At 41.4% G+C, this 24,024-nt stretch overlaps 1 protein-coding gene across 1 annotated transcript in view; it reads right to left on the bottom strand.

Moving 5' to 3' along the window:
• Positions 1 to 3,280: 3,280 nt before the first annotated feature.
• The window catches only part of KLB (klotho beta), a 34,754-nt gene continuing 14,010 nt past the window's right edge, over positions 3,281 to 24,024 (bottom strand). The window contains exons 2-5 of the mRNA XM_019928321.3: positions 17,242 to 17,752; positions 14,180 to 14,448; positions 6,587 to 7,730; positions 3,281 to 3,687 (exon numbers count right to left, since the gene is read on the bottom strand). Coding sequence (XP_019783880.3) covers positions 3,305 to 3,687; positions 6,587 to 7,730; positions 14,180 to 14,448; positions 17,242 to 17,752 — 2,307 coding nt within the window. The 3' untranslated portion in view covers positions 3,281 to 3,304. The remainder of the gene's footprint in view (positions 3,688 to 6,586; positions 7,731 to 14,179; positions 14,449 to 17,241; positions 17,753 to 24,024) is intronic.

Below are 24,024 nucleotides of genomic sequence, written 5' to 3'. Positions count from 1 at the left end.
TGTGAGACCTTCACAGCATTACTATTGCAGTCTGGTTGTAGCTAAGGAGTTATTTCCATTCAGTAATTTGGGTGTGGTAAATGAAAGTCTAGTTCTCCCCAGGGAATACCTCCACGTTTTCTTTGTTTACTATGGATAAGCACATGTGTGTTTTTTCAGTTTTGAGGTGTAGGAGTCCACGTTGTATAATCAGAAAACATACTCAGGAGTAAGTTACCCAGTTGGCACACGGTTTGGGAGGATGGGGGAGGCAGTGTTGGGGCACAACCCAGTTACAACACCAAACCCATTCACATTCCACAGTTCTTAAAACTGACCAGATTGTTAGTTGAATATAAATAATCAGCATAAACCGGTTTATTTGGAATAAATTACATCGAGAAAGTACTGACCTCATTTTCCAGAGGCTCTTTAAACACCATAGTTGTGATATTTCCATATGTATCAGACTTTTTAGTGAAAGGTTACATTGAATACAACAGCAGTGTAACAATATACAAAGTAACACAAGCTACATTTTAAGATGATTTTTTTCCAAGTCTCAGAAAAGCTTAAATTTAAAGATCTTACCCTGTTAAAAGCTATCAACAGTTCCTAATTGACCCTTTATGATTTTAAAATGAGTTTAAGAAAAACCTGAATAGTAAATATAATTGATCATGAGCCAGTTTTAATGTTTACCTAGGGACTTTCGTATGATGATGGCTTAAACCAGTGGTTAAGACTGCACTTCCATTTCAGGGGGCAGTGGGTTTGATCCCTGGTCAGGGAACTAATTCCCATATGGTGTGGCCAAAAAAAAAAGTAAAATAATTCCCAAGTGGCCAAAAAAAAAGGGAAGAGGGTAAGCATTGGGTTAGGGACTTTACTATTTGCAAGAATTTATGGCAAGGCAACAAGTTTAAAAAAGGGGGTCACAAGTCAAGCTTAAGCACTAAATGTAAAGACATAAAATAATGCTGTTGAGTGGAGTTACAAACAATGAATACAAGATACTTTAGTCAAAACACAAAGTAGAGACCATAAAAGCAAAGTCTTAATTCTAAAGCTTTGTTATTCCTATGACTGAATATGCATTTCTTTTTCAAAACCTTGGACGTTAGAGGTTAAAGAGTTGATGAGTTGCTCAACTGATAACCATAAAATTAAAATAATTGACTAGTTTTTGTGTATAGCCTCAAGGCCAATAACTAAGTGGTTCTCAAAAAGAAAATACAAAAAATTCCTTGCATAACCTAAAATCTGCTAAGTTTGAAGGAGGGGTGCAGTTGGAACAAGGAGAATAGAAGAACACATCTGCCAAATTTTACTATTTGAATTTGGTCAGCCAGAGATAGCAAATTGATGTCTCATCACTTTTGCATTTGTTTGAATTGACCAATTGTTATTTGTATCTTTGAAACAATGCTGTTATCAACTAGTATCTCAGTTATGTAGGAAATAAGAGCTTTCCTTTGACTTTTCTTTTAGATTTATTTATATTTACTTATTTTGGGCTGCGTTTAGTCTTCATTTTTTTTTAAATGAGTGTTTGCTCCTTTTTTAAAAATTCATTTTTTGGCTGCATTGGGTCTTTTGTTACGCGCGGGCTTCCTCTAGTTGCGACGGGGCCTACTCTTTGTTGTGGTGCTCGGGCTTCTCGTTGCAGTGGCTTCTTTTGTTGCGGAGCACAGGCTCTAGGCACAAGGGCTTTAGAAGGCAGGCTCAGTAATTGTGGCACACGAGCTTAGTTGCTCTGCAGCATGTGGGATCTTCCCAGACCAGGGCTTGAGCCTGTGTCCCCTGCATTAGCAGGTGGATTCTTCACCACTGCACCACCAGGGAGGTCCCTCCTTTGACTCTTAAAGTTAAAATTCAAGGAGAGTAGACAATGGTTAGTTATTTAAATACTGACTCACTTAAAGAAAGAATGTGTATAAATGGGTTTAGATTCAGGTTTTCTTCCAACATTGAGAATACAGTGAATGAATATTAAGCATAGAGTTCAAGAAAGTCAAACTGCAAATTCAGGTTTAAGAATTTGCTTAATCCTAGTTTCAAAAGTTGCAATGTAAGAATAGTTTCCACTTATGCAGACCACCAACGTTCTGAATTGTGTCCAAAGAGACACAGTTGAGAGGTCCAGATATGGCTGCAGTCTACAGGTCTCTGTGTGCATGTGTCAGAACAGTGAAGCACTTCAGGGGAGAGAGCAAGTCTTATGGGATAAATGGTCCTTTGGTAACTTGATAATTTAAAACTTTTCATCTTTTTAGAATGTTTTAATTTTCCTAAGTATGATACATCTTGTCACCTCAGAAAATTCAAGTGAAGAATAATGTCAATTTGTCTAAAGAAGTTGCTGTACGTGTACGGTGAGGTTGAGTGACTTCCCTGTCATCACAGGCAGTTGGGTCTAGCTGGGTTTTTTTTGCGCGGTACGCGGGCCTCTAACTGTTGTGGCCTCCCCCGTTGTGGAGCACAGGCTCTGGACGCGCAGGCTCAGCGGCCATGGCTCACGGGCCCAGCCGCTCCGCGGCATGTGGGATCTTCCCGGACCGGGGCACGAACCCGTGTCCCCTGCATCGGCAGGTGGCCTCTCAACCACTGCGCCACCAGGGAAGCTCTCTTTTTAATCTTGGTCATCTGATATTTAACGTAAGATGAGTTTTGGAAATTAAATGTTATTTTTTAAAAGTCATTTGGAAAAAGACCTCACAAAATTAGATGTTTTGTGAGTGCTTAATTTAATTTTTATTGAGAAAAACTAAGGGATTGATGTGCTACAGTCTATATTGTAACCGGCTATACACAAGCACTACTTACCCTATTTTTTCTTTCCATTTGAGAAACACCCTCACCAAAGGGGAAAGCACCTTGTTAGAAGTGACAGAATTTATCACCGACTATCCTGTGTTAAGAGTTAAATCTCTGCCATGGAGTTAACAAAGTTGCACTTTTTTCAAAACAATTTCTTTTATCATAAGTAGCTATTGGTATTCCTAGGAAAAAACTGTAGAATAATGATAGGAAACAGCTCATCAAACTCCATGAAACAATGTATCAGATAATCCTCATACCTTACCTTCTAGGGAAGCCTTTACCTTAGATCCAAGAACTGAATTCACTGATGTTAACACATAAGGGAAAATTTGAACCACATAGCGGAGACATTTATTGTCATTACCTTGGCTATCACTAATATCTCAAAACTTGTTTTTCTACAGTATAGGTGTATCTTCTGTAAGTTACCAGTGTATGGAACTGGAGTGAATTTTTTAAACTTTTCCATCATGCAGACAGAAATATGGTAGGATCAGCTTAGCTAAGAACTCTCATGGCCTTTTTTTAATGGTATGTGTTGTAAGTTCTTTGCTTTCCAAAATTTTCTTCTCTTTCGCTTATGAAAAACGGTAATTGATAAAAGTAGAACCAGGGTGGAGAAGAAACAACATCCAAAGAATATCAGTGGTTTCTTCTGTACAAGAAGTAAGCAGACAATACACTCTGTGTTTCTTTGAGTCTGACTGCATCTAGGACTACTGTTCTTAGAAAGGAAGCCATTGTTGCTGATCAGTTCGTTGTAAAACTGGATTGAGGATTTAGCTTTGAAATCAGATGTGAAGAATCCAAATCTGGGTCTAGATTTTTCTTCAGTCAGTTTGAATACATAATAGCCTTTGATTTTGATTTTATCAATCAAGTATGCTGAAAAATATCAGAAATGAACATTATTAATCATAAGTGGACTATAAAATGTCTTTGAATAAGAATTTAGTTTTCATTGAAACAATCTGAAACTCGTGCCCATAAAATGTGATTTTCATTAAAGGTTTTTTTGACATTCTTTTATGATCTTAAGAAGATGAAAATATGTGTAATGCTATAACTTTAAAAAGAAATTTGAAGTAAAACTTTGATCTATAATAATATAAAAACACCTGGAGGAAAAGCAGATTTAAGAATTGGAGCCATGAAGCTCAAAGGACTTACTGTTACTTTTGTTCCTAGTGTCAAAAGTAGAAAAATCTTGCCTGTTTGGCCTGATTTTAAATCTCACATGTGCCCTTTGTGCTGCCCAATAACTACACTTGGTTTCACCAGCCATTTTACTCTAGCTCTCCTCAACTTTTTTTAAATAAATATATTTATTTTTATTTTTGGCTGTGTTGGGTCTTTGCTGCGCGTGGGCTTTCTCTAGTTGTGGTGAGTGGGGGCTACTCTTCGTTGTGGTGCCTGTGCTCATTGCGGTGGCTTCTCTTGAGCACGAGCTCTAGGCACGCGGGCTTCAGTAGTTGTGGCTCGCAGGCTCTAGAACACAGGCGCAGTAGTTGTGGCACACGGGCTTAGTTGGTCCGCGGCATGTGGGATCTTCCCGGACCATGAAGGTGCAGTCTCTCCTGCATTGGCAGGCGGATTCTTAAACACTGTGCCACCAGTGAAGCCCTCTCCTCAACTTTTTCACACCTTTCTGTCCTCAAACTGATAGACCCTACTCTGTCATCCTTGCTTTGAAGTGATGACCTTCCTCCCTACTTCTGCTGAGCTAAAGCTCTCAGGAGAACTTCAGTCTCCTATAATCACATCTACCCACCTACTGGCATCTGCACTGGTACTCTGCTTTCTCTCCTGTTACTATGGATGACCTATTCATGCTCCTGGAGGAAGCTGACTTCTCCACTTACACATTCACTAAGTTTATTCTCTACTCAAGGACATCGCTCCATTGTTCTTTCTCTTTTCTCATGTATTTTCCCTCACTACTGGATCATTTCCATATAAATATGCTATAACTTTGGTATCTTAATAAGCAAAAACAACCTCCCTTGATTGCACATCCTCTAGTTATCTTTTACAGCATTGGCTCCTGTTTAGTCTTTTTTTTTTTTTTATACTGGTTTCTCAGGGCTCAGCCCTCTTCTCTATGCTTGCTTTCTTAGTGATCTCCTTCAGCTTTATTGTTTTAAATACATCCATTTGCTCTTGATTCCCAAATTTGTGTCTCAGCCCCAGACCTCTCCTCTGAACCTGAGGTTCATATCTTGTTAGCCTACTTGACATCTCTAATTGGGTGTCTAAGAGACATCTCAGACTTAACCTTTGCACAACAAACAACTCATCTCCAAAAACCTGTTCCCCAACCTGATAAATGGCCACTCACCCTTTTAGTTACCCAAGCCAAAATGTTGGAATCATCTTTCTTCTCTCATACCCACATCCAATCCTGTTTGACTACCTTCAAAATACATCCAGAACCTGGCCAATTCTCACCATTTCCACTCTTAATAGCCTGATCCAATCCACTGTTATCCTTACCCAGACCAGTGCAATTCTCTGTTTCAATTCTTGCTCCTTTACAGTGTATTCACAGAGAGTAACCAGAGTAATTCTTTTAAAGTGTGAGTTGGAGCATATCACCCTTCTGTTTAAAATCTCCTAGTCTTCCTATTTCACTCAGAGCCACAGTTCTTACAGTGGCCTACTAAGCCCTACCTGATTTGCCTCTTCCCTTACCTCCTTGACCTCATCTTCAGTTACTTTCCCCCTTGCTCATTATTTTCTAACTATCCTGACCTCTTTCCTGATCCTCAAATAGGCCAGGCATGCTCCAACATCAGGGCTTTTGCATTTGCTCTTCTCTTACCTGGAACACTTCCTTAACTATCAGTTTGCTGCCTCACTTCTCTTTGAGGATCTTTGAGGTTCCCAAGCCACTCTATTTAGAATTGTAACAACTCTCCTGTCTCCCACCCTGAGGCACCCTCTTCTCTGCTGTTTTTTCTCCACAGACCTTTTCACCCCTGACATGCTATATCTTATACTTGTTTGTTGACTCTTATTCCAGAAAAATACAGGCTCCATAAAGGACAGTAATCTTTATTTTTGTTCAGTGGTGGCATAGTGCCCAGAATAGTTTTTGCCCAGACCAGTTTTTGCCCATACTGGGTACTCAATAAGTATTTATCAAATAAATGAATAAATTTCTAGGAACTTTTGCAGCTTCAACAAATTGATCATGAACATTTAAAAATAATATTTTTTAAAAATGTGATACTAACTGATGCTGGGAGGAGTATGTGAGATAAGCACTCTCAAACACTGCTGTTTATAATATATGATCCAATAATTCCATGTTGGAGAATCCATCCCAAGGAGATCATTAGAAATGAAGACAAAAATTTATATACAAAGATACCTATTTTTTAGTAGTTGAAGAAACACCTAAGTATCAAACATGAGAGAGGTGGCTAAGTACACTGAGATATGTCCCTATAATGAGATATTAAGCAACGATTAAAATAATGTTAACAAGGAAATTTTAATGACAGAACACATTTATAATGTGATATTAAGAAAAAAGTTGGCTACAAGACTATATTGTAGTATGAGCTCAATTGTATTAATGATATCTAGTCAGCACGAGCCTAGGCACTTTTTTCGGGGGTGTAAGATTTCAGGTTTTAAAAAATATTTTTCTGTACTTGCCAAATTTCCCATAATGAGCTGACACTGTCTGTCATTAATGAGCCTATTCCCCTCATTCTTCTGTTCATATTATCTGGGAATGTCATACTTCACTGTATCTGAAATAGCCCCCGAACCTCACCTTTCAAAGCCTCCTGAATGTATTTCTCTAAGTAGTATTTTCGGAGTTCATCATTTTCCAGAGACTGGTCGTCAATGCCACTGGCCGTGATGTAAACATCCACGTCTCCATAGTTCCTCCGGATCCACTTCAGCACCTTGCGCTCTCCCCAGGGTATCACGGCCAGGCGGGTGGGGGAGCTCAGGCAGGTGATGTCCTGCAGAAACTGGATGTCCCTGTCCGCGTCGTAGTTGCTGCCGTTCTGCCGCTCATGCATCACGAACCTGGTGGTGAAGTGGTTCAGGGCGTAGAAGTCTGCAGTGCCCTTGACCAGCCTCCTTTCCTCCTCGGTGAACTGAGGCAGTGCGGAGCGCGTGAGCCCTTGCCTATTCTTGGAGGTGATGTACTCCCTCATGGCCAACGGGTAGTCCCCAGTCTTGAAGAGGGGTTCTGCGAACCAGGCGATTTCGAACTGGAGGAAGCGCTCGGCCGCCTTCCAGTGCGAGTCCGCATAGGGATTGGCGGGTTCGGCCCAGTCCGAGTGGAGAGACAGCGACACAACCCCGCGCTGTGCAGGCCTGTACTGCTGGTCGTAGAGGTGCCAGGCCAGGGCGTGGGCGATCATCAGGTGGTGGGCTGCCCAGTAGGTGTCATTACTAGAGCGGTCGTAGATGTCACTCAGCCGGTTAGGCTCGTTGATGGTGATCCAGAGCTTCACGAGGTCCCCCAGCTCCTGGAAGCACAGGTCGGCATAGTCCTGGAAGGCCTTGGTGGTTGACCGGTTCAGCCACCCTCCGCTGTGCAGCAGAGGTGCGGGGAGGCCTAGGTGGGCGTGGGTTGGATAGTACAACGTGACCATTGAGGAGATGTTGAGCTTTAGTCCCTCACTGACCACACACCTGTAGTACCTCAGAGCCTGTCGGTTAACCGTGGACAGGTTGCCAGTGGGAAGGATTGAGGGCCAGTCCAGAGCAAACCTGTAGTGGGTGACTTTCATTCTTGCCAACATCTCAAGCTGTCTTTTGACACTGACAAAATCCGTGCATTGAGCTGGTCGTGTTTTCAGCCTCACTCCTTCCACTCGGTGCAACAGTCTGTTGCCTGTCACATTCCATACATACAGGTGAGGATCGCTGAACTGTGGGGAGGAAGCCACCGACTCTGGCTGTGAAAAACAAGCACATTCAGGTAAAGCACACCCTGGCAGACAGACTTGGCATACATCCTCTGAGAAGAAGAGCCTGATCTTATTTTGCCTCTCACTGACAACAGAGAAAATAAATGATGCACATGTCCTTCATAACAACATATGTCTTCCTGCTATTCTGGCGATGTCCTGATGGGTTATCCTCCCTCTCAGCCCTTGAAATTTACTGGGGAGACCGGAAAATGTAGAGAAGGAACTACACCCAGGGCTTGCCTTGGAAAACAAGTTGTCTTTCAGAAAACACTGAGAAGGGACTTTGCTGGTGGCACAGAGGTTAAGAATCTGCCTGCCAAGGCAGGGGACATGGGTTCGAGCCCTGGTCCGGGAAGATCCCACATGCAGCAGAGCAACGTAGCCTGTGCACCACAACTACTGAGCCTGCTCACCTAGAGCCCGTGCTCTGCAATAAGAGAAGCCACCGCAATGAGAAGCCCGCGCACCGCAACAAAGAGTAGCCCCTGCTCGCGGCAACTAGAGAAAGCCCATGTGCAGCAACAAAGACCCAACACAGCCATAATTAATTAATTAAAAAAAAAAAGAAAACACCGAGAAGCTGTTTTCCAGTTTGTCGGTCCTAAAAACACAGTAATGTAGTAGGGGTCTCTCATGTGATTCTGTTCAAATGCATCAGGAAATTGGCTTAGTCCTCTCAGTTAAAAGGAGTCACAAAAGATGGACCTTCCAAACCCTGCCGTAAATTGAAGGCAAAGTTAACATTCCAGTTGTCGAGGATTTCACTGAGATAGGCACTTGGGTTTAGAGGGGACTGGTTGACCCCAGCCACGTTTCCTAAAAGAGGACAGTGGGACAGTGTGGGGAATGACCCCTTGCATTTGCTGAAGGCATCTCTCTAACGCACCTGATTTGAAAAGTCCCAGTGATATCACATGTGCATCATTCTGTTTCTCCCCCACCCATGTGCCTGTGAGAACAAAGCATTTATTCATCTAAAGGGAGAATACGCAACACCCTCCTTACATAAGGTACTTGAACTATGAAAAGAGAGGACCCTAAAATAACCGTGAGAAGCTCCCAAGTTGACTCTTGGATCTGATGGCGTCCCATTCCCTGCCCCTCCACCAGGGAGAGAGCCCTGGATTCCTGTTCTAATTCTGTCCCTTTAAAACTTAAGGCTTGGCAACTCTGTATAGTGACAGAGCAATCTCACGCACCTCACGGGTGTGATCTGGGCAACTGCTCTGTCAACTCTAAAGCACTCTACAAACATAAGGTACTTATAACTTGGGTTTAGTTTTCCTTGCAATAATTGCTGGCTAGGCCCTTGAGTCTCAATTAAAAGAGAAAAGGGCTTAAGAAAAACATATCCAAATTCAAGCTTAATTAAAAAAAGTAAAAGTTCTGAACTTGTTTTAAAGTGCTTTTTCTTCCCATGACTGAATTTAAACACACCTGGAATAAATGGGTAATTAACCTTTGGTAAATATTTTCCCTCTAATTGTTTTCTTGTGTGTCATCTTTCATAGTCTAATTACAAAATCATATCATTCCCACTTGCCATCTGCCAGCCAGTTATCTAAAACATTAAACTGAGAGAACATTGATCATGTGAGCATTAAGGTAAATCTGTATATAATTATTTGAGTAAAACCCTCCTAGCCTAGATGGTCAGTTCCAGTGTTTTGAAATCGCAGAGCATCATGATATTGAAAGGGTATTTACAAAGGGAAATCCTGCCATAAGGTAAGGCAAGATCAAATGAAAAATCTCTTACTTTTTTTTTTTTTTTTGGCCAAGGCACGGTTTGCAGGATCTTAGTTCCCTGATGTGGGACTGAACCGGGCCACGGCAGTGAAAGCGCCGACTCCTAACCACTGGACTGCTAGGGAATTCCCCAAATCTGTCTTACTTTTAAAAATATCCAGAAAGCATTAGTCTTAGCCAGTGTGTGATTAATCTGCCAATAGATATAGTTAAAGTATTGCACCCTGATCTCAACCCTGGCTCCCAGAGCTTGGTTCTAAAGTTCTATTTTCCACTAAAAGGATCCTGGGGTTTTTGGAGTAATGGCTTCTTCCAGGTCTGGGGCAGGAAAAGAATGAAGTGATGCTGGTACATCTTGTGCCAGAAAAATAAGGAAGTGCTTAAAACCTAAAAGGGAAATGTCAAAAAGACACAGGAGCAGCTTGAAAGAGTCCCATTGGCCAAATTTGAGAAAATTTGAGTAGCAAAAGGCCCAATGAAACAATGACAACAATGAATTATAACACATTGAATTTAAAAGAATTCACCTAATAAATATAGAAGGAATAATCTAATTAGAAATTCACCATTTTGCAATCTACAAAGTAATCATTAATTCAGGCAAGGTTATTGTATCAATGTTAAGACCATTGGTTAAATGTTGTTGGGGAACAGGATATTTATATGGTCTCAAAGTATCACCATCAGATTAATTCTTAATTACAAATGGAAAAGGTACTTTTCAGTTAAGAGATCTGGCAAATGCCACCTTAACCAAGAAATCTGGTGACTATTACTTCAACTAATGTCTTCAGTAATGAAACAAACTGATTTTATGTGCCTCCTAATTTGATGTATGGGAAATACACAACATCATCTATGTAGTATTATTTCCAGAAATGCTTAACTAATCTAATAAAGAAACAGAGAAATCCATGAAACACTCTACAAGCAACTGGCCTGAACTCTTCAAAAATGTCAATACCAAGAGATTAGGGGGATTGCTCTGAATTAAAAGGCTAAAGATACACAACAACAAATATGTGTTCCTTATTCATGATTTTTAAAAAAAGGTTTTTTTAATCTATAAAGGACATTTTGGGGACATTTAGGAAAATTTGAATATGGATTATATGTTGGATTATATTGAATAAATATTAAATTTCCTGAGTATGATAATACTATGAGATAGGAGAATGTCACTGTTCTTAGAAGACATATGCTGAAATATTTGGGGGTAAAGTATAATGATGTCTGCAACTTTTTAATGGTTCTGAAAGAGTGAGATAAACCAAACATGGCAACATGTTAACAATCAGCCAGTCTTGATGAAGGGAATATGGGTGTTTATTGTACTAGTTTGAAATTTTTCAAAACAAAATGTTGGAGAAGAATATTGAAGGATGGGCTTCCCTGGTGGCGCAGTGGTTGAGAGTCTGCCTGCCGATGCAGGGGACACGGGTTCGTGCCGCGGTCCGGGAAGATCCCACATGCCGCGGAGCGGCTGGGCCCGTGAGCCATGGCAGCTGAGCCTGCACGTCTGGAGCCTGTGCTCCGCAACGGGAGAGGCCACGACAGTGAGAGCCCCGTGTACCGCAAAAAAAAAAAAAAAAAAAAAGAATATTGAAGGAAAAAAAGGTTGGGGGCAAATAAGATGTGTGTGGGTAGGCACAGCAATATTTTTAAAATGTTACTTTCACTTTATTAGTCTTCCTATAGAGAACATCTACTCTTTTGCCTACCCACCATCTTTTCATACATCATCTGGCTGAGTTTTCATAATGCACCCTAATTTTTCTTGGCGAGCCACTCATCCTCACTCCTGGTTTAAGTTCAAGGGACGCTGACTCCTTGATGGGCTCCAGGTGTGAGCAAGAAACCCAGGCCTGATTGATCACAGAATTACTTTCCCCTGACCCAAGTGATCAGCTCTTTCTCTGAGTAATAGGAGTAGGGTCCTCAGAGGGGGCAGACATTCACAGTGTCAAACACTGGGGAACAGATGGGTCTTCAGAGGAAGCAGGAACTTACAGGTTGGGTCATGTACAGGCTGGAACTCTTGTCTCCCCTGGGGCCTCTCTTTGCTGGGTCTGGAATTTTGGAAAATATAAACCTACTTGAAGTGGTATGGAAAAGATGGCCTGCCTGTGCCATGTGGAGGAGGAGATAGACACTGGGTAAGTAGGTGGCTCTCCAGGGGACACAAACTGAAGGTGAGTCACTGTGTTTATATTACTCTCTGTATCTTTCCCCCTTTTATCACCTCTGAGCCTTTACTAAAGTCTTATTTAAATATCGATAGGGGTTGAGATTCATAACTTTGCCCACTAATGGTTTGGGCCCTTTTGTCTGGTCCTATCACTTGCACATCTTGTTTTTCCATATGCTTCTAGAATACAGGTAATAGTGTGGTATTGTGGGGTCTTATAGCATAATGGTCAGGAGACAGACAAATCTGGGTAACCCGGACAAGTTATGTAACCTACCTAAACTTCGGTTTCTTTGCCTATAAAATGAGGTTTGGTTTTTTTTTTGAATTTTATTTTATTTTGCAGTATGTGGGCCTCTCACTGTTGTGGCCTCTCCCGTTGCGGAGCACAGGCTCCGGACGCGCAGGCTCAGCGGCCATGGCTCATGGGCCCAGCTGCTCCGCGGCATGTGGAATCTTCTCGGGCCGGGGCACAAACCCGCGTCCCCTGCATCGTCAGGCGGACTCTCAACCACTGCGCCACCAGGGAAGCCCTTGAATTTTACTTTATTTATTTTTTATACAGCAGGTTCTTATTAGTTATCTATTTTATACATATTAGTGTATACATGTCAATCCCAATCTCCCAATTCATCCCATCACCACCAACCCCCCTGCCACTTTCCTCCGTTGGTGTCCATACGTTTGTTCTCTACAGCTATGTCTCTTAAAATGAGGGTTTTAAGATTAAGTAAACAGGGACTTCCCTGGTGGTGCAGTGGTTAAGAATCTGCCTGCCAATGCAGGGGACATGGGTTCGAGCCCTGGTCCAGGAAGATCCCACATGCTGCAGAGCAACTAAGCCCCTGTGTCACAACTACTGAGCCTGCACACCTAGAGCCTGTGCTTTGCAACAAAGAGAAGCCACCACAGTGAGAAGCCTGCACACCACAACGAAGAGTAGCCCCCGCTCACCGCAACTAGAGAAAGCCTGACCGCAGCAAAGAAGACAAAACACAGCCAAAAATAAATAAATTTTAAAAAAAAGATTAAGTAGACAGAATGCACATACATACAGCGGTTAAGTGCTTGGTACATAGTAGGAGCTTCAAAAAATAGTTATTATTATTTTGGAAAGAGCATTGTGCATCTGGGGGCTTGAAGTTTGCCTGCTACAGTTCTGCCACTATTTGTGTTACCTTGGGCAAGTCACTTAGGTCTCAATTATTAACTGATGGGTCTTACTTTCCTCAGCTATAAAATGAAGAATTTGGAGTAAGAGGTTTCGAAGGGCTCACCTGGCTCTAAAAGTTGACCTTATTCATGCACTATGCATTGAGCACCTGCCACGTGCCTTACATTGCTCTAGTAAGGCATACAGCAGGCAGCAAAGCCTCAAACCGCTCCACCCTCTTGAGGAGAAAGTTTGCATTCTTGTAGGGGAAGACAGGTGATCAGTAAGAAAAATGTGTAAAGTGGTTATCAGGGGCTGAGGGTGGGGGAAATGGGGAGATGCCGGTTGAAGGGCACAAACTTCCAGTTATAAGATTAACATGTTCTGGGGGCCTGTTGTACAGTATGGTGACTATAGTTAATAATATTGTATTACATACATGAAAGTTGCTAAGAGAGTAGATCTTAAATTTTCTCACCACAAAAAAAGAAATGGGAATTGTGTGTGATGGTATGGAAGTGATAGCTAATGCCATAGTGGTAACGATTTTGTAATATATAAACGTATCAAATCATACTCCTCAAATTTACACAATATTGTATGTCAATTGTATCTCAGTAAAGCTGGAGAAAAAAGGGAAATGTGTAATGTACATAGTATGCTAGAGAATGATGAATGCTATATAGGAAAATAGAGCAGGAAGGGGGAATGTGCACTGATAGTGATGGAGTTATGCTTTTTGGAGTGGAGGGAAGCCTTATTGAGAAGGTGATATCTGAGTAAACATCTGAAGAAGGTGAGGAATGAGACAAGTCAGGAGGCCCCACTGGGGTATAAAGACTTCATAAGGCAAATAATCCAAATTTATCAAATAAGAGGAATCACTTAAATAAAAGGCCACTAACAATTTGCTTTTGACAAAACAAAAATCTAGGGAATTCCTGGCGTTCCAGTGGTTAGGACTCCGTGCTTTCACTGCTGAGGGTGTGGGTTCAGTCCCTGGACTAAAATCCTGCAAGCCGTGCAGTTCAGCCAAAAAATTTTTTTAAAAATCTATAAAATTATTTTCCTTTAATTTTGACACTACTAACAAATGCCTCTCACAAAAATGACTGTAAGGTCACTCTAGACTGTATACAACTTGAGGGCAGTATGAAAAGCTCTCAGTAAGCATGAATTCTTCCTCTTCCTTCCTCTTTCCCTAACTTCCCCTCATAACCTCCAGGTGATCATGGTATTTGATATTGTCTGACAGCTATCTCCTAGATGTCACTGAGTAAAGTGAAAGAAAATATTGTGTACTATTTGCACCACTTTATAGTTAATTTGTAAGTAGCCACTTACCTTAAGGACAGATTCAGTGACGCCCCAGGAGAAATCACAGGGAAACTGACCCTGCACATCTGGTGTGGACTCTTTCAAAGTGAAACCATTTTCTTGTATGATCTGTTTATAGTAATGTGCTGAAGACTTGGGCTTTCTTTCTTTTTGTTTACTATTAAAATCCACATAAAATAATCCTCGGCGAGTGGTGTAAGCATCCTGCCATTCAAAGCCATCCAGGAGGGACCAGGCAGTGTAACCAAACACTCGTATTTCATCAAACTTGATTGCTGCACAGAAGGAAAAAAGCAGAGGTGTTCAGAGGACTACACACTCTGGTTCATGTTTACCACTTCACTAATGACATGCCAGGGGCAGCATATTGTGAAACCAACCTTTTTCCTAAATTTGCAGGCCCAATATATCAAATAGAAAATTAATTTTTATATTTGAAAAGGGGCAATTATTTTCATCTAGAGTGGTCTTCTCAAGTGAATGACACAGTTAAAGGATAAAATTTAAAACATTCCTGAGGCTTAGTGTGCAAATGTGTGTCAGAGGACTTCCCTGGTGGCACAGTGGTTAAGAATCCGCCTGCCAATGCAGGGGATGTGGGTTCGATCCCTGGTCTGGGAAGATCCCAGATGCTGCGGAGCAACTGAGCCTGTGCACCACAACTACTGAGCCTGCGCTCTAGAGCCCACAGGCCACAACTGCTGAAGCCGTGTGCCTAGAGCCCGTGCTCTGCAACAAGAGTAGCCACCGCAGTGAGAAGACTGTGCACCACAAAGAAGAGTAACCCCCGCTCGCAGCAACTAGAAAAAGCCCGCGTGCAGCAATGAAGGCCCAATGCAGCCAAAAATAAATAAATAGCAGTTGAGGATTTATAAGAAGAAAAAAAAAAGTAAAATACTGAATTAAAATAGTTAAAAAAAAAAAATCTGTGTCAGAGGGCATGATGATTTCCAGAACCCTTTGGGACCAATGTAGACGTCTGCTTGTGACCAAGAGTTTCTCATTTCAACCTTGGGCTGGTTCACATTTGTGGACAAACTATCTTCTGTGAAACAATCCTCAGGGACTGAAATATCAGCTTTGAGAATGAGCATGTGTGAATGTAGATTTAAGGAGGAGAAAGAAGCACAGTGATGTAAGAGAACAAGAACTGACTGGGCCGAGGGGCAGGAGGGGAGAGGGCTTGCTCTACTGTGCTCCTGGGATGGGGCTATTGGGCAAGTTTCTCGATCTCTTGTTTCCTCATTTGTAAATAGAGAAGTTTGGAAAAGATGATCTCTCAGGAACTTTCTAGCTTTAAATTCAGTAACTTTTAGGAACTAGATAAAAATGAAATATGCAATAAAAACAACAAATACCCCAATCAATCGTGAACCATTTTTCTTTTCTTAAAAGCTTTCATTTTCTCATGGTAATGTCTCATTTCTGCACTTTGGGGGTTTTATCACTGATATTCTTTTCCTAAAAGGTGGAGTCAATGTCAAGGGAACTGATGTCAAGAGATTCTGATGTGGGACTTCCCTGGTGGTCCAGTGGTTGGCACTCTGTGCTTCCACTGCAGGGGGCGTGGGTTCCATCCCTGGTTGGGGAATTGGGGTCCTGCATGCCACATGGCACGGCCTAAAAAAAGGGGTTCTGATGAAATAAGTATGTTTCAGCAGGCCCTGGTTCTAGTCTCTCTGGTGTCGTAGGGTCCTGAGGAGTGGTGGAATGGTAACGCCTGGGGAATGACACCACTTTTGCCAAAGTGCTTGGCATTTGGCCCAGGCCCTGTGGGCAGAGTCCTCTGCTCTGGAGGCCCCCATGTGCATGTGCCCCGTGGCTGGGCAAGGCTCTGTTCCATGTACTCCTCCTGCAAGTTGAGACAGCACATTTTGCTCTCCCTGAGGACCCTCCCCGAACACTCTCTTCTGCAGAACAAGGGAGTTTTCTCCAAGCTTGTGGCATTTTTTTTTTCTTTTGGCCATGCTGTGCCACTTTCGGGATCTTAGTTCCCTGACCAGGGATCGAACCCGGGCCCTCAGCAGTGAAAGCCGTGAGTCCAAACCACTGGACCTCCAGGGAATTCCCTCCAAGCTTGTGACTTCTAAAGAGAGCTACAGAGTTGTAGAAAGGTCCACTGAGGATTCCTTTATATAGGAGAGAAATGGAGCCCAACTCTGTAGGAGACAGAACATCAGAATTCGAGCTTGTCCTCTGCTCCATTATTTCAGTCAGCCACCTGCAGATGTCACTACCTGAGTAAAGGAAAAGGAATGAGGGGATGGTCAGGGGTTAGAGAAATATCCAAGAACAATAGAAGTTGCTCACCTTAGCCATTCATGGCTCATTCATTGTCTTCAGACTTTTAGTCATTGAGTCATGTAGTAGAGTAAAAGGAGCACAATCAAAAAAAGCTTTCAGCATCTTAGACTAAAGTACTACTGTTAGAAAACTTTTGACATGTCTCCTTTAGCATTATGTCCTTTTAAAAGGAATGAAACAGCATCCTGTTGCCAATTAAGGATGTATCTACAGTCTAAAATTATTGTTTTCAAACCTTTATTTAAAAGGACACGAGAGTGGGACTTCTCTGGGGGCGCAGTGGTTAAGAATCCACCTGCCAATGCAGGGGACGTGGGTTTGATCCCTGGTCCGGGGGGATCCCACATGCCACAGAGCAACTAAGCCTGTGCACCACAACTACTGAGCCTGCGCTCTAGAGCCCACGAGCCACAACTACTGAGCCCACGTGCCGCAACTACTGAGGCCCGCGTGCCTAGAGCCTATGCTCCGCAACAAGAGAAGCCACCGCAATGAGAAGCCCGCGCGCTGCAACGAGGAGTAGCCCCCGCTCTCTGCAGCTAGGGAAAAGCTCATGCGCAGCAATGAAGACCCAACGCAGCCAAAAATAAATACGTTTATAAAGAAAAAAGAACGAGAGTCACGTTAAAAAATTCTGTCAACATTGGAAAATAGAGAAGTCCCACAATGACCGGAACAACAATAATCATATATTCAAAGGTGACTTTAAATACTCTATAGCATAAGTATTCAAGACAGTTGTTTTGAGCTAATGTGCAACCAACCTTGGAGAACCTGGTTGAGGAAGTTCTTCATCATGTAGATGGCTGTGGTATCCTCTGTTTTCACATGACTGTCTGTGAACCAGCCATTCTCAGTGATCAGGATTCGGGGATTGCCATATTCCCGTTTAATCCAGTTCAGCACGTCTCTTAAATTGAGGGACACATTTTGTCCCATTTTAGCCATGGTGTTGTAGGGCTTGAAATTGTTGGGTCCAAAGGAAAAGGCAAAGAAGTCAGCTGTGCCCCTCACCTCATTCTTCTCTGCTTCAGAGAAAAGGGGTAGAATGGAGAACAACTTCTTTTTCATCACCTCTGGATAGTTACCATCCCCGTGGATAGGGTTGGCAAACCACCCGAGCACAGAAACCATGGATTGTTGGCACTTGAGTATATCCATTGTGTTTTCTGATCTGTTTGGTTCAATCCAGTGGGATCCCAACGTGATTGATAACAGACCCTTCTGATGTGGGCGGAAATTTCTATTGTAGTTATGCCAAACTTTCGAATGAGCCTAAGAACAAGAAAATATTGTTAATCTTTACTGTCCTTACTCAAAGGGTTGTGACTTGGCTGATAGAAGGTCTTCTCGTGGGCAAATTAGTGAAGCGTCGGGTGCTGCAAGGGAAAGCTGCCAGGGAACGCTGATGACCGCAAAGTCTGCTCTCTGTTCACTTCCCCTGTGCTTCCAACCTAAAGCCTCCCCTATAGGATTACCGAGAGGCCGGCAGAGAGCTCTTGTCCCAGCTCCATCTTACTTCTCCTCTCCCTGGCTCCCTTCCGGGCTCTCTCGGGGCTGGGTACAGGTGAGACACTATGTGGATTATAGGGTTTCTTCCTCTGCATAGAAAGACTCAGAGCAGTGCTCTTTCATTGTTCTACAGAGTCTTCTTTTGGCCCTAACTTAGAAGTCCAGGATAATACAATTTCTATATTCTGTAAATGGATAATAATAGAGCTCACCTCCTAGGCTTGTTGTAAGGATTGAATGAATTAACGCACTCTAGAATGGTGGCTGGCACACAGTATAGCTCTATATAAGCCTTAGCTATTATTACTATTATTATAAAAGGGTGGCAGGCATGGCACAACTCAGAAAACCAGTGGAAATAGTGTAGGATTTGGCATCAGCACAGTTGGGCTTGAAGTTCAGGTATTAACTATAGTAGCCTTAGATAAGGCACTTAACCTGTCTGAAATCTCTTCGTATCCTCAGCTGTAAAAGGAAGTTAAAAATAATAATACCCTTTGTAAAGTTGTTGTTAGATGTAGAGCTAATGTACATATTAAATATGTAGCATAGAATAGAGCACCTAGGAGCTACTGCCTAAAGATGGATGTTATTATTATTGGTCCCCCTGGAATTTACATTTCCTGTTGCATTCACTTAAAACACCCTGGGAAGAGATATGGGAACATAGGTATATGTATAACTGATTCACTTTGTTATAAAGCAGAAACTAACACACCATTGTAAAGCAATTATACCACAATAAAGATGTTAAAAAAACAAAAAAAACAGAGCCTCACGATCAGTTTCCAGTCTATTTACTAGGTACTTACTGAGTGCTGACTCAATGCCTGTCTTGCCCTGCCCTGAGAGGCTGAAATAAATGGTGCAGGGATTTGCTCTCAGGAGCCAATAATCTTAATGGGAAAATAAAACTAAAATGTATGAAAGAGAAACATATAAAACTGAATAAAATAAGACACTAAATTAAGGCAGAGGCATGGTTCAATAAAGAACCATGAGCTAGCTGTATGGTTCTTAACTTGAGGACTCCAGTTAAGGACTCAAGGCCAGTTAAATGCGCAAGGTCTCCTTCCTGCCTGGCCAGCCAGAGTTTGCTCCTTTATGTATCTGCCTCTCCTCCTCTCAGCACCTGACTTGCTTGTCTCTTAATGGCTCTTCCCAGGACTGCTAATTTCTCCTCTAATTGGGTGTTTCTAAAACAAGGGCACAAACCCTTACTGTTTTTAACCCACAAAGTCTGCTTTCAGTCTTGTTCTTTAGCTTTCCTTTTGCTCATTGGAGATGTTTTATATTGGGCTGAATTATCCAAAAGTGCCTTTTTGAAGGTCAAAAACAAAAAAATACAAGCAATGGCTCAAACTTAATAGATCCTGTGGACATTAAAAATGTTCCATAAACTCTGTTAGGTGGGGAAAGATAGACATTAATGTAAGGGCTGAGGATTCCAAAACTGGTGTCTCCTTGTTTTATGCAAGAATAGCTAATTTAAATAATTCCATGAAAGATTTTCTGAAGAAGTAGATGCCTCAAGGTATTACCTCTATCTACCTGTTCTTACTCCATTTTCATTGGAAGATCCTGGAACCACTTAGCACCCAAATGTTCCCAAAGATCCTTACGAATGTCCTTCTCAGAAAAGTGTTCAGGCTGTAGCCTCCTCCCCTGCCTCCACCCCTAGGTTCCAGCTTCTGAAAGGAATCTCAGGGCAGCCCAGGGCAGATTCCACTTTAAGTGGTCTCAGCAGCTCTTTCTGGACTTTTCTGGGGCTGGAATCATAGCAGAAAGTCTTTTTTTTTTTTTAACACATTTATTAGAGTATAATTGCTTTACAATGGTGTGTTAGTTTCTGCTGTATAACAAAGTGAATCAGCTATACATATACATATATCCCCATATCCCCTCCCTCTTGTGTCTCCCTCCCACCCTCCCTATCCCACTCCTCTAGGTGGTCACAAAGCACTGAGCTGATCTCCCTGTGCTATGCAGCTGCTTCCCACTAGCTATCTATTTTACATTTGGTAGTGTATACACAGCAGAAACTCTTAACTGCATTTTTCCTGATTTGAAACAAAAGTAATCATGCATTACTAGAATTCACAGGGAGGCATTCTTTGCTTTATTCTAAGCGGTCACTTAATCCCTTGGTAGCCTCAGCGCTTTCAACCATAAAAGCCGCACTGAGTGATCAGTACGCCTCTTCAGGGTGGGTGTGTATCTCTTATGTGTAAACTGTGAAGCACTAAACACACGTAAGATTCTGAGCCATAAACTAGCTGTCTTGTGAATATGATGCCATCAGACACTAAAGGGAGAGTGAGATGAAATTAGTATAAATGTAATAAACCAGTCCTAATAGCAGTTAACCGGTTCTAATAGGGAAAAAAAGCAGGGGGGCTTTTCTTTGAAATGGATATTCTATTGCATATTTCTGTAACTATATGAAAGATGACCTAAGCTGTGATGACAGACATGTACCTTTGCAATAGCTTTCCAAGCGAGTTTTCTGGAGATATATATCTCTCCATATATCTATATATACATGTGTTTTTATGCCCCAAGTTGACCTTGGTGTTTCACAGTGTCTCTTTCACCTTTGCTGCTATTTGCATAGGCTATCAAGGTATCTAGGGTTATCTTTGCTCTGGGCTGAAGACAGCCTCTCCATCCTCATGTGGAGAATGTGGGGGAGGTTCTTTGTGCAGCACTTGTAGTTATAACCTGATCCTGTTCGCCAGGTAACAAGGTAAAAACTATTGCTCTGAGGCAGTGAGTTTGACATAACTCCTGATGAAACTGGGGTATCTATGCATGTGCTTTGGTCCAATGCTCATAAAGGAGGTCTGTTGGGGAAACTGAACTGGGGTTGGCGGGGGAGTGCAACCTGGGCCCTGCAACCTTGCACAACAGTCATTCTGTGATTTTCCAAGGTTACCCTCTATCTTGTACAAGGCCGTCTACCTTTGGAATGATTGATTTAAGGGAGCTTCAACCTTTGTTCTTTAGATTCAGTAGCTTAAAGGGGAAGTCAGCTTTTTCTTTTTGAGGCAGATAGCAGGGCCTAATGTCATTGAGAGACAGCCAGGGGCCTAATATCTCATTCTGTTCCCTCTTCTAATCTAACGTAGCAGCTCTTTGATGCCCCTGGAAGTCCAGACTCAGATAAGTTCTGTGGATGATAGGAGGCAAATAAGATAGCTGGACAACTTTAGACAAAGATGAAGAAGGGGTCAAAGGTCAGGGAGATGTGGTGGAAGGGACACGGGTGGAAGGCAGTGCTTTGGAAGGCGTGCATTGAAGAAACCTACCTCATCACACATGTCTGTATTTAAGGAACACCCAATCATTTGTCAAAAAATAAATTTTTGTTAAATTTTCAAATCTGTGCACGAATTTAGCCACATTTTGGCTGAAATATTTTCATGTGAACTATAAACTTGTTTATTGTTAAAGCTATTTAATAAAGTATTAAATGAAAATAATTAAAGAAAATATACTTTAAAACTCCACAGAGCAAACTGTTTTCATATTTCTGTGTTCCCCCCAACTTTTCCAAATATATTTCCCAGCTAAAGTCACTCTAACATTTTCCATGTTATTTTTAGTTTTCATAATAATCTTCGTATAACAATTCATCAATCTGATGAAATATGATTTACTTAGTCATCTCCCTCTTTTCATAAAAATTAACTTGTTTTCCTTTTCCTGCCATCTTTCCTTCCTTCTTCCCTCCCTTTACTTACCCTCCTTCCCTCCCTCCTTCCTGTCTTTCTCTTTCTCTCTCTTCATGCCTTCCTTCCTTCCTGTCATAAATAATGTAGTAACTAACTTTGGTCATATAGCTTTTAATTTGTTTGAATCCTTTCCTTTTTTGAATCCCAGGAATGAGCTACCTATTTTTTGAATTGTTTTGCATGTTTCCAAATTGATTTCCATACATTTTGTCCTTCACTGAGAGTGTTTTCTGACCACCTGCTTGGAATCATTGATTGCTCTTTCGGGGGATAACTGGCCATCATGAATGATATAAAAGTGCTACTCACCTGCTTGGTACCACAGGGGACAGGACCCGGGTCTTGAAAGCAGGACACCCAGGCTCTAGTACTGGCCCTGCTACTAATTAGCTTTACGGTCTTGGATCAGTCAATTCCCTCTTAGCAGCCTCAGTTCCCTCCTTCATTATACTGAGCTAAAAATAAACACTCTAGAGAATCGTTGTGAACATAGAATGAGGTAATACATGTAAAGACCCTACGAAAACCACATGAACCTAAATTTGAAGGACTTTGAAAGAGCAAGCTGAAAATTATTTAACCTGCTGTGCAGAACGGTGGGGAGTTGTGTAGGCTTGAGGGGTGTTCACAGATGGCGCTCCCTGACCTCTCAAGGCTCGCAGCTGACCGCTTTGTCCTCATTTATTTTTTTGCTGCTGGTCAAAATTATTCATTGTTCATTTGGGCTAGGATTCATTTCAGTTTGATTTATTATTTAATTTACTCAGCACTTCTTTATATTAAGTATCAAGTTTTCTACTAGTTACAATTGCTGCTCTTCCAGATTATTTAACATTCATTCATTCCACAAATATTTATTGGGTGCTTAAGATATGTGAACTTTATTGTTCATTGCTAAAAATAAATTATGTGATTGTCATTTTCTTATTAATTTTTTGATAATCTTGAAACTCTCTTGGAAACAATATCTTACCCTCATTATTCTTAGGAGAGAATTTAAATATTAACAAAAGTTACCACCTTTCATAAAGAAAATATTTACCCATTCTATTTTTAATGGTTTGAATTCATATTTTCTATGGTTGGACTAACTTAGTAACGATCATATTAAAATTCGTTTTCCTCCTATTTTCTTTTCAATCATTATATTTTCAACTTATTCTAACAAATCATCTATTGCTATCAATTTGCCTAGTGTCAGGATTTCCGCATAGAAATCATGTAAAAACTAAACTCTAATATATTTGTTCCTTAAAAAAAGTCCTATTATTGTTATAGAATTCTAATTTCAATTATAATATTACTAAACTAAACCAATGCCTGAGCCAGAATCTAAACCTGGCAACACAAAGGGAAAAAGGTCTAGAATAAAGTTCATAATTTATTAAATGAAACATCTGTGGGTTTTCCCAGATATTAGAAGGGCACTTAGAAGACATCAATATCAGTAAATTGGTACCTTACTGAAGTTCAGGTTCTTTGCCCAAGGAGAACAGTTGCATGCCAACTTTGCAGAAGGTGAAATGACATTTTAAGCTTTCTGTTAGTACTAAATTAACAATAGTGATCCTATTAGTAATCTTTTTAATGCAAAAAGACTGTATCTCCAAGTATAATTGAAGCTAAAATGACCTGGGTTGGAGACTTTAAGCCTTTCCTCAGGATTTAGGAATAAAAAGTTAAAGACAGTCAATATAGAAACCACTCTGAAAATTACAAATAAATTTGTACAGAAACAAAAATAAGACCTACCATTTTGGGGCCTGCAACAAAGGCAGACTGACCATGAACCTAAGGAAGCTGAAACTTCAGGACTCCTCACTCGCCTGAGTCCCCATGAAATGTGGTGGGAGGGTGGGGAACCAGGTAGTGATTGGAAACATTTCTAAGTAAGTATCGATATTTCTGATAAATTCCTTGAAGAGACCTCAGAAAATAAGGAATCTGAATCTCCAAGACCACAGTAATTTGTTGTAATATTTTTCTCATTCTAAATAGATGTTTACTTTTGTACCAACTTTTGTGTCCATAATTTTGAATTTTTTCCTTATGTAAGTCTCAGGCCCATGCAACATAGATCCACTCCTGGCCTACGAGCTTCTTGAGTGCAGGAACTGTATCTCTTTTGTTCACAGTTATACATACAGATGTCCAGGGAAGAGCCTGGCATAGAATACTTGTTGAATAAATGCCCACTATGGATCAGCTAGTTTGTTGGTGACCTGACATACATTGTTGATAATACAGCCTCTGCAAAGCAGGTTTTTTTTTTTTCCCCATTTTAGAGAAGAAACAAGTTCA

Source organism: Tursiops truncatus, chromosome 5 (assembly GCF_011762595.2).
Source record: "Tursiops truncatus isolate mTurTru1 chromosome 5, mTurTru1.mat.Y, whole genome shotgun sequence".
Taxonomy (NCBI): Eukaryota; Metazoa; Chordata; class Mammalia; order Artiodactyla; family Delphinidae; genus Tursiops; species Tursiops truncatus.
Note: the sequence above shows the minus strand (reverse complement) of the source record. Positions and strands in the feature narration are given on the sequence as shown.